Source organism: Schistocerca gregaria, chromosome 1 (assembly GCF_023897955.1).
Source record: "Schistocerca gregaria isolate iqSchGreg1 chromosome 1, iqSchGreg1.2, whole genome shotgun sequence".
Classification (NCBI taxonomy): Eukaryota; Metazoa; Arthropoda; class Insecta; order Orthoptera; family Acrididae; genus Schistocerca; species Schistocerca gregaria.
In genome coordinates, this window is record NC_064920.1 from 1,011,568,849 (window position 1) to 1,011,581,947 (window position 13,099).

General features: G+C 43.5%; 1 protein-coding gene across 1 annotated transcript in view; it reads right to left on the reverse strand.

Annotated features, from left to right (window-relative positions):
• LOC126278769 (cadherin-86C) overlaps window positions 1-13,099 on the reverse strand; it is a 396,441-nt gene that overhangs the window by 187,402 nt on the left and 195,940 nt on the right. Inside the window, exon 8 of the mRNA XM_049979049.1 lies at window positions 2,511-2,703. Coding sequence (XP_049835006.1) covers window positions 2,511-2,703 — 193 coding nt within the window. The remainder of the gene's footprint in view (window positions 1-2,510; window positions 2,704-13,099) is intronic.

Here is a 13,099-nt window from a genome sequence, read left to right on the forward strand (position 1 = left end):
GTCAGTGATTCACTGTCCAGTGGCGTCACTATTTCCACCACCTCAAGCATCGCTTAGCACTGAGTACAGCAATGTGTGGCTTACATGAAAAGCTGCTTGACCGTTGTATCCTATTCTTTTCAACTTCCTTCACACTCTCATTGTGCTAGCTGGATTGCTCGTAGCACTTTTGAACTCAGAAGTCATTCATTCCTCTGCTTTCATGCGAGTTGTTACAATCACCCTTAACTTTAATGGTTTCACTGTGGCTGTTCCTTCGGGTTTCCACTTCAGAATCACGCCAACGACAATCGACTTGGACATCTTTAGAAGGGTCGAAATGTCGCTTACGGATTTGTTACTCAGATGACTTCCAATGACATTCGAAGTCACTGAGCTCTTCTAATCTACCCATCTTGCCGCTACTGCTTCCTATTGACTACACAATACTCCCCATCTCCTTTTACACTGGCGGGTACCCGTCTCGTAACATACAAGGAAAGTTCAATAAGTAAGACAACACATTTTTTTCTGAAACCAGGTTGGTTTTATTCAGGGTTTCAACAAACCATATTATTCCCCACTCTTTTGATTCATTTGACTCCTATGGGGGCATAAAGCATTCAGGAGAGCTCGCCATCCATCCTCTGTGTTTGGCCATTTCCTTTAATTCCTCCCAGATATTGATAACTCTCCTCGTTTCCCCTTCCACTGTCTATTTCTCAACATAATTCCTGTTCTATTCGACGGTTTACGCCACCTTACTGGGAGGGCTTGTATGCCCTCATGGTACCATTCTACTGGTCGATTTCGGAGCCAACGTCTTGCTGCATCAGTGACCTCCTCGTCGCTCACGCATTCCTTCCCGCGGAGTGCACACTTCATTGGGTGAATCAGATGGAAATCGGAAGGTGCGAGATGCGGGCTGTAGGGCGGATGAAGATGAACAGTCCAATAAAATTTTGTGAGCTCCTATCAGGTGCGCAGACTTGTATGAGGCCTTGCGTTGTCATGGAGAAGTAAAGTTCGTTTCCATTTTTGTGGCGACGAACACTAGGAAGTCCCCAACACTGTAGGAGTCACACCTCTGTGCGGCCGGTCGGGATGTAGGAGATCGGACAGGTTCGGGCGACCTAGCTGCGAAAATGACAGGTGCCTCGCTGAACGACTCACTGTGCTTTTGTTCACTCCCAGTTCTCCACAGACATTCTGCAAGCGCCTATGAATATCTGCGAAGCTCTGGTCTTCTGCCAAAAGAAACTCAGTGACATCTCGCTGCGTGGAACGCACCTCTGTTACAGGCGCTATTTTGAAGGATACGTATAATAGCGCCATTGCCTACCGGAACTTCATTAAATTACAGGAGCTGAAGCGAGAATGTTCCCCCATTCCCACAAGAAATTCTGCATTTGTTCAACCGTAATTGGCCGAGAAAAAATGTGTCGCGGTACTTATTGAAGGTCCCTCGTACAGTGGTCACTTCCGTGTTTTCACAGGAGTATCCGTATACGTTTGATCAGATTGTGTGTAACTTCCCATTTAGAGCAAAGGTGACAAAACAAATAAATGGATGCGTGAAAATGTGAATAACCGCTCCTCCCCTCTTTTCTATGTCCCCTCCCTCCATCAGCTCCCCCTTTTTTTCTTTTCCTCTCCTCCCCCCCTTTCCTCCCTCACAGACCTTCCCCCCCCCCCCCCATCTGCCGCCGTGTCACCTGTCTAGTACTGTTGTAAGTGAGTGTTCAGTGTTGTGCGTCCCCTGCGAATGTTGCGAACAGCCGCCATACTGTCGCTAGTTGTGTTTTTTTTATCTCACGCGAACAGAAACCAGACTGTCACCGTGTTTTTTTAATTGTGCCTGTCTGCTTCTTGTGTGTCTTCATCTGCATCATCACCACAGTGTTTTTATATTTTAAATTCCACAAATTTCCGCCATTTTACAATTTTTTACAATGTCACCGTTTCATCGCCTGTTTTTCTTATTTGTTTCTATTCTCATTATGTTTTTTAACTTTCCTGTGGACTGTAGAGCAGCCTATTACGTTGCTGCCAGCCGCCCCCCCCCCTCGCCTCCCCCCCCCCCCCCCCCCCCCCTCTGTGTGTGTTCAGTGTCGTCGTCTCATACTGTGAACGCCGTTTTTAATTGTGCTGTTCGTGCCGCCAGTGTTAACGTGCTGCATGTCCATCGAGTACCAATTTAACTGTATGTGTATTTTATGTAAACATGCTTCATCCAACTGCCCCTTCTTTTGAATATTTTAACTCCAATTGCTTCGTCCTTCTCATGTGTACATTTCATCTTTTATCCCATTATTTTGCATATTTAATGTTCTGCTATGGTATTTTATGTACTGTCTTCGATGAAGAGCGGCGAATTGTGCCGCTATCAGCCCACCCCTGCCCCCACGGGGCAGGTGAGCGAACTGACAATAATGAAAAAAAGTGAATAAGTGTATCTCTTAGGTATTACAATAAATCAAAGTGCAGACGTAAAAGCTAGTGGTTAAGTTGGGCAGTGCCAGTCAGCGAACCTCGTGGTCTCGAAGTACGGGGGCGAGTTGTCGGGTGGCGAAAGCAGCAGGGCTATCTCCGCGGTGGCGGACAGCGCCGGCGGCTCCTGGATGTCGGTCTTCGCCTCCTCGGCCACCACGGTCAGCACGATGGGCTGGTGCGCATGCGTCACCGACAACAGCTCCCGCAGCGGCTTCTGCAGGCGGACCTCACCTGGCGGCATGCAAAGTTCTCCATGCCGGTGGTCGTCAAACTGCGCCCCGAATCAAGCACAAGGTGAGTCAAAAAGGACTTTACAACTTTGGAACGATACAGAAATTTATTGAGATAACTTACAGAATCTGTAGGTATGGCATTTTGTAGCCAACAACCTCAAGTTTGATTCACGTATTGCATCAGTACTAGTGATGGGACGATCGATTGCAAATTTTGGAAATTTGAGGTGAGGAATATGGGACCAAACTGCTGAGGTCATCGGTCCCTAGGATTACGCACTACATAATCTAACTTAAACAACTTGCGCTAAGGACAACAAACACACCCATGCCGGAGGGAGGACTCGAACCTCCGACGGCGAGAGCCGCGCGAACCGTGACAAGACGACTTGACCGCACGGCTACTCCGCGCGGCGACAATCGACTGCTTTTAGCAATCAATTGGTCAGTCGTTTGTTTTTCGTTCAGTTGGTTTTTTCAGTTGAATGAAACACCCGAATGAAACTGGTCTCAGCGGCCATGTCAGCTACATGAATGTTTTCACAGACTCGTCGTGTTGGAGTTGTTTCATTCAGTGTGAGACAACCGACTGGAACGTGTCTCCGTCGGATGCGGACGTTACATAACGTTTTACTTATTCACCGCGTTTGAGCGATTTTATTTACACACTTTTTCAGCCATTTCGGTTATACATGAAACATGACTAGGGCTGACAACTCTTTTAGAGGCAAATAAAGTATCTTATTATCAAGGAGACGTGAATATAAAGTGTATTTCTAAAAATAAAATGCAGTCAATATGTGTATATTTTCTTACTGAAATACGAACTTTCTTACTTGCAACATTAAATATCAATTTTTGGTTGGTTTTAAAAGTTTAATACCTGGTGCTGCCCCGTAAATTGGTGTATATATAAATGAACAATCACTTTTTAATACGTTTTAATTAGGTCGGTTTCTTGTTTTTTTTTTTCGGTACAAATTTTTCAATTGATATTAAACTAGTTTCCCGTTAAGCTGGAGACTTTAAGCTTTCAACGTAGCTCAATGATGGATGATACTGTAATATTAACTCGCTTTCGAGCTTGATGTGTGGCGGAGGGTACTGTCTGCTCCGCACAAATTTTGCAATTAATTTTAAAATAATTTCCCGATAAGCTAAAGACTTCAAACTGTCAACGTAACTCGGAACTGGATTACACTGCAATATTAATTCACCTTCGAGTCTGTTGTGTGGCTCACGGTACTTTATTTTTCGGTCAGTCTGTCTGTTCGGCACAAACTTTCCAACTGATTTTAAACTAACTTCCTGATAAGCTATAGTCTTTAAACTTTTAACTTAGGTCACAACTGGATAACAATGTGATATTAATTCTTTTCCTATTGGTGTGTGACGGAGAGTAGACACTTGTTGTACCACTGCTATTTCCCAGTTTTTTTTTTGCTGCTAAGCTTCTCTGTGAGCTCGATTCTTTCTAGTTTTTACGTTAGTCGTCTTTTCACGATGTATGTCTATGAGGAAGCACTATATTGGTTGACTCATTTGAAGAGAAACTGAAATAATTCTTAAGTTTACCACAAGTCCTGCTGTAATCGCATCAAAATGTTTGAAATCAACTGAAAAATTTCACACATACAACACTAAAAAACAGAAAATAACTATTTAAATAAAAAAACGTTTTTATATAACATGATTTTAATATGGAGTAATAAATATTAAATAATCTTTTATAGCTCAATACTGATTCTTAACGCCATACAGATAGTCCTCAAAATTTGTGCTTGTGAATTTTTAATATTTATGACACTACCTGTAAAACTGAAAACGTCGAGCGTACGTATGGTAGCTGGTGACGTAGTTTTCTGTACAAAATATTTACCTTTCACACAAATAAATGGCTGAATATTCAAATGATGTGGTATTTGTGCACATCATCACACATTGCCTACAAAACGGAATGCAACTGTCGCTAAAACGAGATAATGTCCCTTTCTTCTTCATATACTCTTAAGGGAACCAATGCGCTCACCTTTGCACATCCAACTAGGGCTGCAATACGTCCACATTTCCCCGAGTTGGTCCTAGTTTTGAGGGCCTACAAAGGCATGCTGGAGGGATTTTTATACAACTGCCCGGGATAAACCTGAACATTTCTTCCTGCATGTGGAAATTCGATTGACTTGAAATATATTGTAATAAACCTTTGTAAGTAGACTGTTTAGCTTTTTATGTTGGTAACACCACTAACGCTCTGTATGGAAATCACTGGCAGTGCTGTGTGCAGTCTGTGGCTGATTGGCATTGTAGAAATATTCGCTATTGTACTGTTGGGCAGTTGGATATGAACAGCGTGTAGCGGTGCGCAGTTGGAGGTGAGCCGCCAGCAGTGGTGGATGTGGCGAGAGAGATGGTAGAATTTTGAGAGCGGACGATCTGGACGTGTGTCCATCAGAAAGAGTAAATTTGTAAGACTGGATGTCATGACCTGATATATATATATATATATATATATATATATATATATATATATATATATTAAGGTAAATACATTGTTTGTTCTCTATCAAAATCTTTCATTTGCTAACAATGCCTATCAGTAGTTAGTGACTTCCGTAGTTAGAATCTTTTATTTAGCTGGCAGTATTGGCGCTCGCTGTATTGCAGTAGTTCGAGTAACGAAGATTTTTGTGTGGTAAGTGATTCATGAAGGGTATAGTTTATTATTAGTCAGGGCCATTCTTTTGTAGGGATTACTGAAAGTCAGATTGCGTTGCGCTAAAAATATTGTGTGTCAGTTTAGTGTTGATCAGAATAAGTAAAGAGCGCAATGTTTGAGTACGTTCAGTTCTGCTCAGCTGTCTGAAAATCAAATAACGTAAGGGGTTTATCAGCACAGTAATTCATTGATTCTTGTAAGAGTACGTTTCACCTTAGTTAAAAAATCATTAAAGGAGGACCTAACTATATAGTTTTTTCGTTGTAGCCTACCAAAATTGCAGCGGCAAGCGCTCTTAGCCGCTTTCCTATGTGCATACAGTATGTTCCAAAATTGTCCTTGCACTTTTAAACACGTATATTTTAGAAAAGAGAATACGTCGAAACATCCTGTTTGCGGCGTACTGTTCACACACACATAAAACTGTTTTTTTTTCTTATTTACCCACGGTAGTTATTCACTGAGCAACCTCCAGCAGTTGGCACAGTGTGTGGAATGGTTTGTACAGACCAGATCTGATGCCCGGTCCTGCGGAACTCCTTTACATTTTTTCTTCGGGCGGGACTTCCACGAACTGTGAACTCGCATCAGAGCAGTAATAGCGCACTTTAATAAGGACATCCTAGGTCGGACATGGAACTGGAATATCGCATAGATAACCTGTGTGCGCTGCAGTCATGGACTGTGCGACTGATCCCGGCGGAGGTTCGAGTCGTCCCTCGGGCATGGGTGTGTGTGCGTGTGTGTGTGTGTGTGTGTGTGTGTGTGTGTGTGTGTGTGTGTGCGTGTTTGTCCTTAGGATAATTTAGGTTAAGTAGTGTGTAAGCTTAGGGACTGATGACCTTAGCAGTTAAGTCCCATAAGATTTCACACACACACACATTAACCTGTGTGCTACAGACGACGCACTCATTTAAGGTGACATCCCGTCTACACCCCCCCCCCCCCCTCCCTCCTTTACATTTTTTCTTCGGGCGGGACTTCCACGAACTGTGAACTCGCATCAGAGCAGTAATAGCGCACTTTCATAAGGACATCCTAGGTCGGACATGGAACTGGAATATCGCATAGATAACCTGTGTGCGCTGCAGTCATGGACTGTGCGACTGATCCCGGCGGAGGTTCGAGTCGTCCCTCGGGCATGGGTGTGTGTGCGTGTGTGTGTGTGTGTGTGTGTGTGTGTGTGTGTGTGTGTGTGTGTGCGTGTTTGTCCTTAGGATAATTTAGGTTAAGTAGTGTGTAAGCTTAGGGACTGATGACCTTAGCAGTTAAGTCCCATAAGATTTCACACACACACACATTAACCTGTGTGCTACAGACGACGCACTCATTTAAGGTGACATCCCGTCTACACCCCCCCCCCCCCTCCCTCCTTTTTCGTGACAATCAAGATTTTTCTGGATGTGTTCCGAAATTTTTCAAAAGTAATTCGGGACACCTATGTGTGAATTTCACTTGTATCGGTATGCTGTCGCTGGAAGGGTGTTTCTCCAAATGAGTAATGTATGGATCAGTGACTAAACACAATTGGTTGTAGAAAGCAGCAATAGCGCACTTTAATAAGGACATCCTAGGTCGGACATGGAACTGGAATATCGCCTAGATATCCTGCTACAGACGAGGACCTGTCCTGAGACTGTCTTCACTTGCGAATAGTTTAGACTGGGGAGCCTGTGGTGAAGTTCTTACTGTACTGCCAGTGTGACTTCAAATGTTTCGGACTACTCGTTTGCCGAGGGCACACTTATTCGTTTTTGGTTTACCAGTCTCGACGTTTGGTATCCTTGTGCTCTCTGTTGTATAAGCGAGCCAAATTAATCCTTGATACGACCAGCGAAAAGGTGTGTCACACACTGAAATCTACCATGATTTCAGGGCTCTGGTAGAGAGTAAATTGCGATCCGTCTGTCTGATCCCTAGACCGTGAGAGTTTTGCATTTCTTTCGTGGCCGCGATCGATTCACAGTTGCTGCCTCCAAGTCTCACCTCCGCCGCACACAACTCGCCAGCTGCAAGTTACATCGCCACACGAAGCAAACTGGGTAACGAACTGCCGCTCCGGCATTGTCAGGGCATACAGATCTCAATCGCCACTTTCTCTCAGCTGCACTTACGTAGAGAAGCTACACTGGATATCATCAATCAAAGTCTGCTCAGCGTCTGATCAGTTCACATTGCGTTATCCACATTTTAGGGCCAGTGTACTTGACTCTCTTCTGCCACACATGATCCTTTTCCATTGTAGTCATAAACCACTTGTTAGTTGTTTACAGTATTCAGTCAGTAACTTGTTTAGCATAATTTATGTCTGCTTTTTCTTTTGAAAAATGAATGTTGTTAGAACACTAAAAAATTATGCCCACACACAGTCAATCATTTAAACAGTCCCTGCCAGCATTGCCTTTCATTACGAATTACTTTAACTGACCAATACCACTCATTTTCCTCTCTCCCCTTTCCCCTACTTGCACAAAGAAAGAAAAGAGAGAATGTTAGACTTTAGCAGCTCTGCAATATCACAGAAATAGGTAGGACAGAGACGGAAAGCGATCATGGCCTGTTCAAATACCATCCTGGTATTCGCCTGATATTATGCAGAACACAAATGGAAAACCTAAGCCTTCACATCAAGAATAGCATTTAAACGTTATTCTTGAACCGACTTGATGATCGCTATTGCTACTCATATTTCGTGCTACCAACGTTGTCTACCAGTGGTGGAGTACCCCAGAAGAAGATGTTCCACGATACTTTTAAAACTATTTCTGCAATGACCACCTGGTTTGTAACTTTGTTGTCTGATTTGTACTTGTCACAATTTAAGAAGGTGAACAACTACTGTATCAAGAGTGCAGATTAAAATTTGTTTCACTACTGGCATTCCAACCAGCTTCTCCGAGCACGTAAACCATTGCGTCTTCGCTATTTAGCAAACTCGGAGAAGAAGGCTTTTGGTGGAATGATCAGTCTCAACGTACTGAAAATAATAACAAATGTTGAGGTTACCTGACGTGAACAATCTGTGCAGAAGGTCATAATTTGTACTGTAGTCTCTTATGAAACAAATATTTATTTGCCAAGATAGCCACGTTAACGTGTTAGTGGCTTACTACACTCATGCTCATAAATTAAGGATAATTGCAGAATGTGGTGCCACACAACGTGGCACTACACAAAACTGGCGCTAATAGCATAGGCACATAGGGAACACACACACAGATATGTAAGTTCACGGTATTGAGAAAACCGTCTCGAAACACATGTGTTACAAAACGCCACTGTTTCCTGCGCATATATCCCGACATCGATATCGGATATGATCACCATATACAAGTACCCAGGCCGCACAATGGGTTGGCATACACTGAATCAGGTGGTCGAGCATATGCTGGGGTTATAGCCTTCCATTCTCTCACCAGTGCTTGTTGGAGCTCCTGAAGTGTCTTAGGGGTTTGAAGACATGTAGCGATACATCGATCGAGAACATCCCAGACGTGCTCGATGGGGTTTAGGTCTGGAGAACAGGTAGGCCACTCCATTCGCCTGATATGTTCTGTTCAAGGTACATTTCCACGATGGCAGCTCGGTGGGGCCGTGCGTTATCATCCATCAGGAGGAAGGTGGGACCCACTGCACCCCCGAAAAGGCAGACATGCTGGTGCAAAACGGTGTCCTGATACAACTGACCCGTTACAGTTCCTCTGTCAAGGACATGGAGGGGTGTAAGTGCACCAATCATAATCCCACCCTACACCATCAAACCACGGCCTCCATACAGGTCCCTTTCAAGGACATTAAGCCTCCAGTCACCCTAGTATTCTACCATTCATAACGCCATCAATATGTGTTGTTTGAGCCATTTTCAACACACAGCTACCATTAGCACGTCTGAAAACGTCTGCGCACTTACTCGCTGCACTATACTCTGACATGCAACAACACACCTCTGCATATGTGGACTGCTGCCAGCGCCACCGTGCGACGACCGCAGGTCAAATGCACTGCATGGTCATACCCCGAGGTGATTTAAACCTGCAAACCGCTCACCAGAGCGATGTTTCACCATGTATCAGTATTATCCTTAATTTATGAGCATGCGTGTAGTTTCGGCAATATAAACTACCCTGTTCAGATCCGTAAACGGGGGCAGTGATATGCTGTCCAGTCAAATTAAAGTGACCACCTATCAAAAGCCTGAATAATCACCTTTTGCAGTGCGGACTGCTGCGAGACGTGTAGTAAGAGAGTCAAAGAAGTTCTGGAAGGTACTGGCAGGCATGTAGAGCCATGATGACTTCATCACCGTGGCCAACTGCGTTAGGTTTATCGGTTCAGGAACTATGGCGCGAACAGCACGATAGAGATGGCCCCACAGAATGTCGAAGCAAATGCATCTAGGGGAGGGCATGGTTCCCAAGGGTAGATGCATACTTGTGTTGACTGTGCCATCCCAAAATGACGAGATCATCCTGGGAATGGCACCGAAATATTCCCCAGACCGTAATGCTCCTTCCTCCAACCTGGATCCTTCCAACGATTGTTGTAGGCTGTTGGCTTTAGACGTTTCATGCCGCACACATCAAAAGCCATGTGTTCGGTGGAGCACAAAACGTGATTCATCGGAAAAGGCCACCTATCACAACTTAGCAGACGTCCAGTTGACGTTTTGGTGTGCAAATTCCAGCCCACATCGCCAATGAGCTGCAGTCAGCAAGGGTGCACAAGCCAGGCACCTGCTTCGGAACCCACATGCTGCTATGGTCACTGAACAATTGCTGAAGACACTGTTGGTAACTCCTTGGTTCATCTGGGTAGTCAGTTACTCAAGAATTGCTCGTCTATTTGCCCACATCTTCGCAGCTGTCGTTCACCCCTGTCATCTAAGGCCTGTGGCGCACCAAAATGCCTCGGGGCCGGTTTTGAGTAGCGCCATTTTGCTATTTTTGCTATGCACGGTGTACTTTAACCATTTCAACACGTGGACAGTGTACGGACTTAGCCGTTTTGTGAAAGCTTCCAGCTCTGTCCCAAAAAGCAGCGTGTCCTTTTGGACGTGAGATAAATCGCTCCATTTCTGCATTACAACGACTGCAATGTTTTCTGCTTCCCCCTTCCCCCCCTCCCGCCCCTCCCTCGCACCTGAAACTCTTTATATACCCCCCCCCCTGCCACCTGCTATCTGTGAGTTGTTATTATACAGGGTGTTTATAAATGAATATCGGGGTTTTAACGCTTTTTATTATTTATTGCATTAAACTTACAGTTATAAATGATATGTCAAATGAAAGAGCAACTCTGTTTGGACCAGTGTGCATGCACAGCGTGCAGTGTTTCCGCTGCAATCCGCTAGACAGCGGTAGTAGCGAAGAGGCCAAGCACTGGACAGGCCGCAAGGGGCCCAATGACAGAGCTTGCTTTGCATGGCCTCCACGTTCACCCGACCTAACGCCACGCGATTTTTTCCTTTGGGGCTTCATCAAGGATAGGATCGCGTGTGCGTTCCTCCGATACCAGCAGACCTCCCTGGATTAAGAACCTGGATTGAAGCAGCTGTTGCTACAATCACTGAAGACACACTTATGAACGTTTGGGAAGAACTCGGCTAGAGACTTGATGTGTGCCGTGCGACAAGTGATGCTCACATTGAACATTTGTAAGGTTCTTGGTAAAACTGTTTGAGTTGCTCTTTCATTTGACATATCATTTATAAATGTAAGTTTAATATAATAAGTATTATAAAGCGTTAAAAGCCCGATATTCATTTATAAACACCATGTACATCGACGTCGAACATAGGCGATGGGCACATCAATGCGAATGGACCGTGTCATTACATCTTAGAGTGATTTAAACCACTTTGTCACAATAACTTTTTTAAGAGGGCTATTTTTTGACGATGTTACTGGATGTGTTAATATTTGTAAAGCAAAATGATATTTTTGAAGCATTATGGCCAGAGAAACAGTTGTTAGGCAACACTATCTGTGTCTGCGATGACAGCATCGTGAAGTCATAGAATCTTTGACAGTCAGTAGTGGAAAGCTGCGGTTTGCAGCAGGTAGGGATTCGCTGAGTGGACAGTGGAATGCGTGGACGCTCTTTTGGAACTATGAGACTTGCACATTTATTATGAGGGGGAATGATGAATTGGATAGCATACAGACATAAAAAAGGTTTTGTAATGAATAACAAGGTATTATTTGATGAGGTAAAAAGTTTATTTTTATTTTTGTAGACTTGTATCGTTGGTCAACTTCACCCTCGCCACAGTCGAGTTTTTGATAATTATTCTATTGATTGATCTGAGTTAATTTACTGTATCATGGGGGTTATTAGATTAAATGAATGGTCATATTAGGGTCTATAATTTCTTTTATAAGTTCCTTCCCAACTGAAATTTCAGTTTGGTCATGTGTTTCATTGGCATTGTGCATCAAGATTATGAACTCAACTTTCCTGAAAGAACTGTAATTAGTTTTCAGCAGTATTTTTTCGCTGTTGCGGAGTCTTGCTGTGTTGCTGTTTCTGCCATTAGTTCATTTAGCAGGTGAGATTCATAATACGTGATTGTTTTGTTACTTTTGCGTAATGTAGGTTCTGTCAGTTTCTTTACTTTGCCAGAGCCATATGTCAGTGCAGAAATTTTCGTGTGTTTTAGGTTACATTCTTACACAGGTCAACATTACAATTTTTTTATGCAGCTATCTTTTCTTTTTGAAACAATTCACTCTGACCAAATCTACTGAGCCTGAAATTATTGGTTTGCTTATTTATTTCCTTATGAATAAGATCTGTTTCCACACACATGATTCTTTTCAATCTCATGTAAGTGATGTAGATTTGAGCTCAGTAGAACATTTAGGTTGTCAGTTCACATTCCCAGGTTTGTATTTACCATAACACACACACAAGTAAAGGCTATTTACTTACATTTTATTACTCACGTTGTATGCTCTACCTGTGAGAGATGTATGATGTAACTACCACTGCCCGGTTTTATGAGTCTGAAGGTGGTAGTTTTTATTGCTGGAAGTAGTAATCGACTACTGTATTAACATAGCAATCTTGGTAAATAAATAAAAGTTTTCAAAAGAAGACTACAGCACAAGAGATGAGGATCTATTCTTATACTTTCGCAATAGTCAATATAAAAGTGATTTTTCACATTTTCCGAACCGAGTATAGCCCTGTTAGCGTTGTTAGCAGCTGGCTCGCTCCCACCACTGACTCCCTTAAAGGGCTGGCCTGTTCGTGGTTTTCCCACGTACATTACGCTATCGGTCTGACGTGGCAGGGGTCGCTGCCCTCTGGCGAGCGCCGGACTGCGTGCAGAAGGAGCTGAGGTTGCGGCCAATGACCCGACACACTCAGTATGCATAGATTCCTCCCATTACACCAGCGGCGAGCATTACTTACCTTTCGGAGGATTTGTTTGAGGCCAGTCATCAATTTCACCGTGATACGTTCAATTTTTAATCTCTCAGGAATAGCGAGCAATTCGTTTTCGCCACCAATAACACTCCCGAGGGTTGTTTAAACTTCCCATCACGAGAATAAAAAAAAAAAAACTTAACACAGACTATTGCGTCACCGTATACATCAGTCAGCATCAATGTTACGATAGATATTGTTTGACACTATATTTTGTGTTAAATCCTTTTATCTGATGTACTGATGA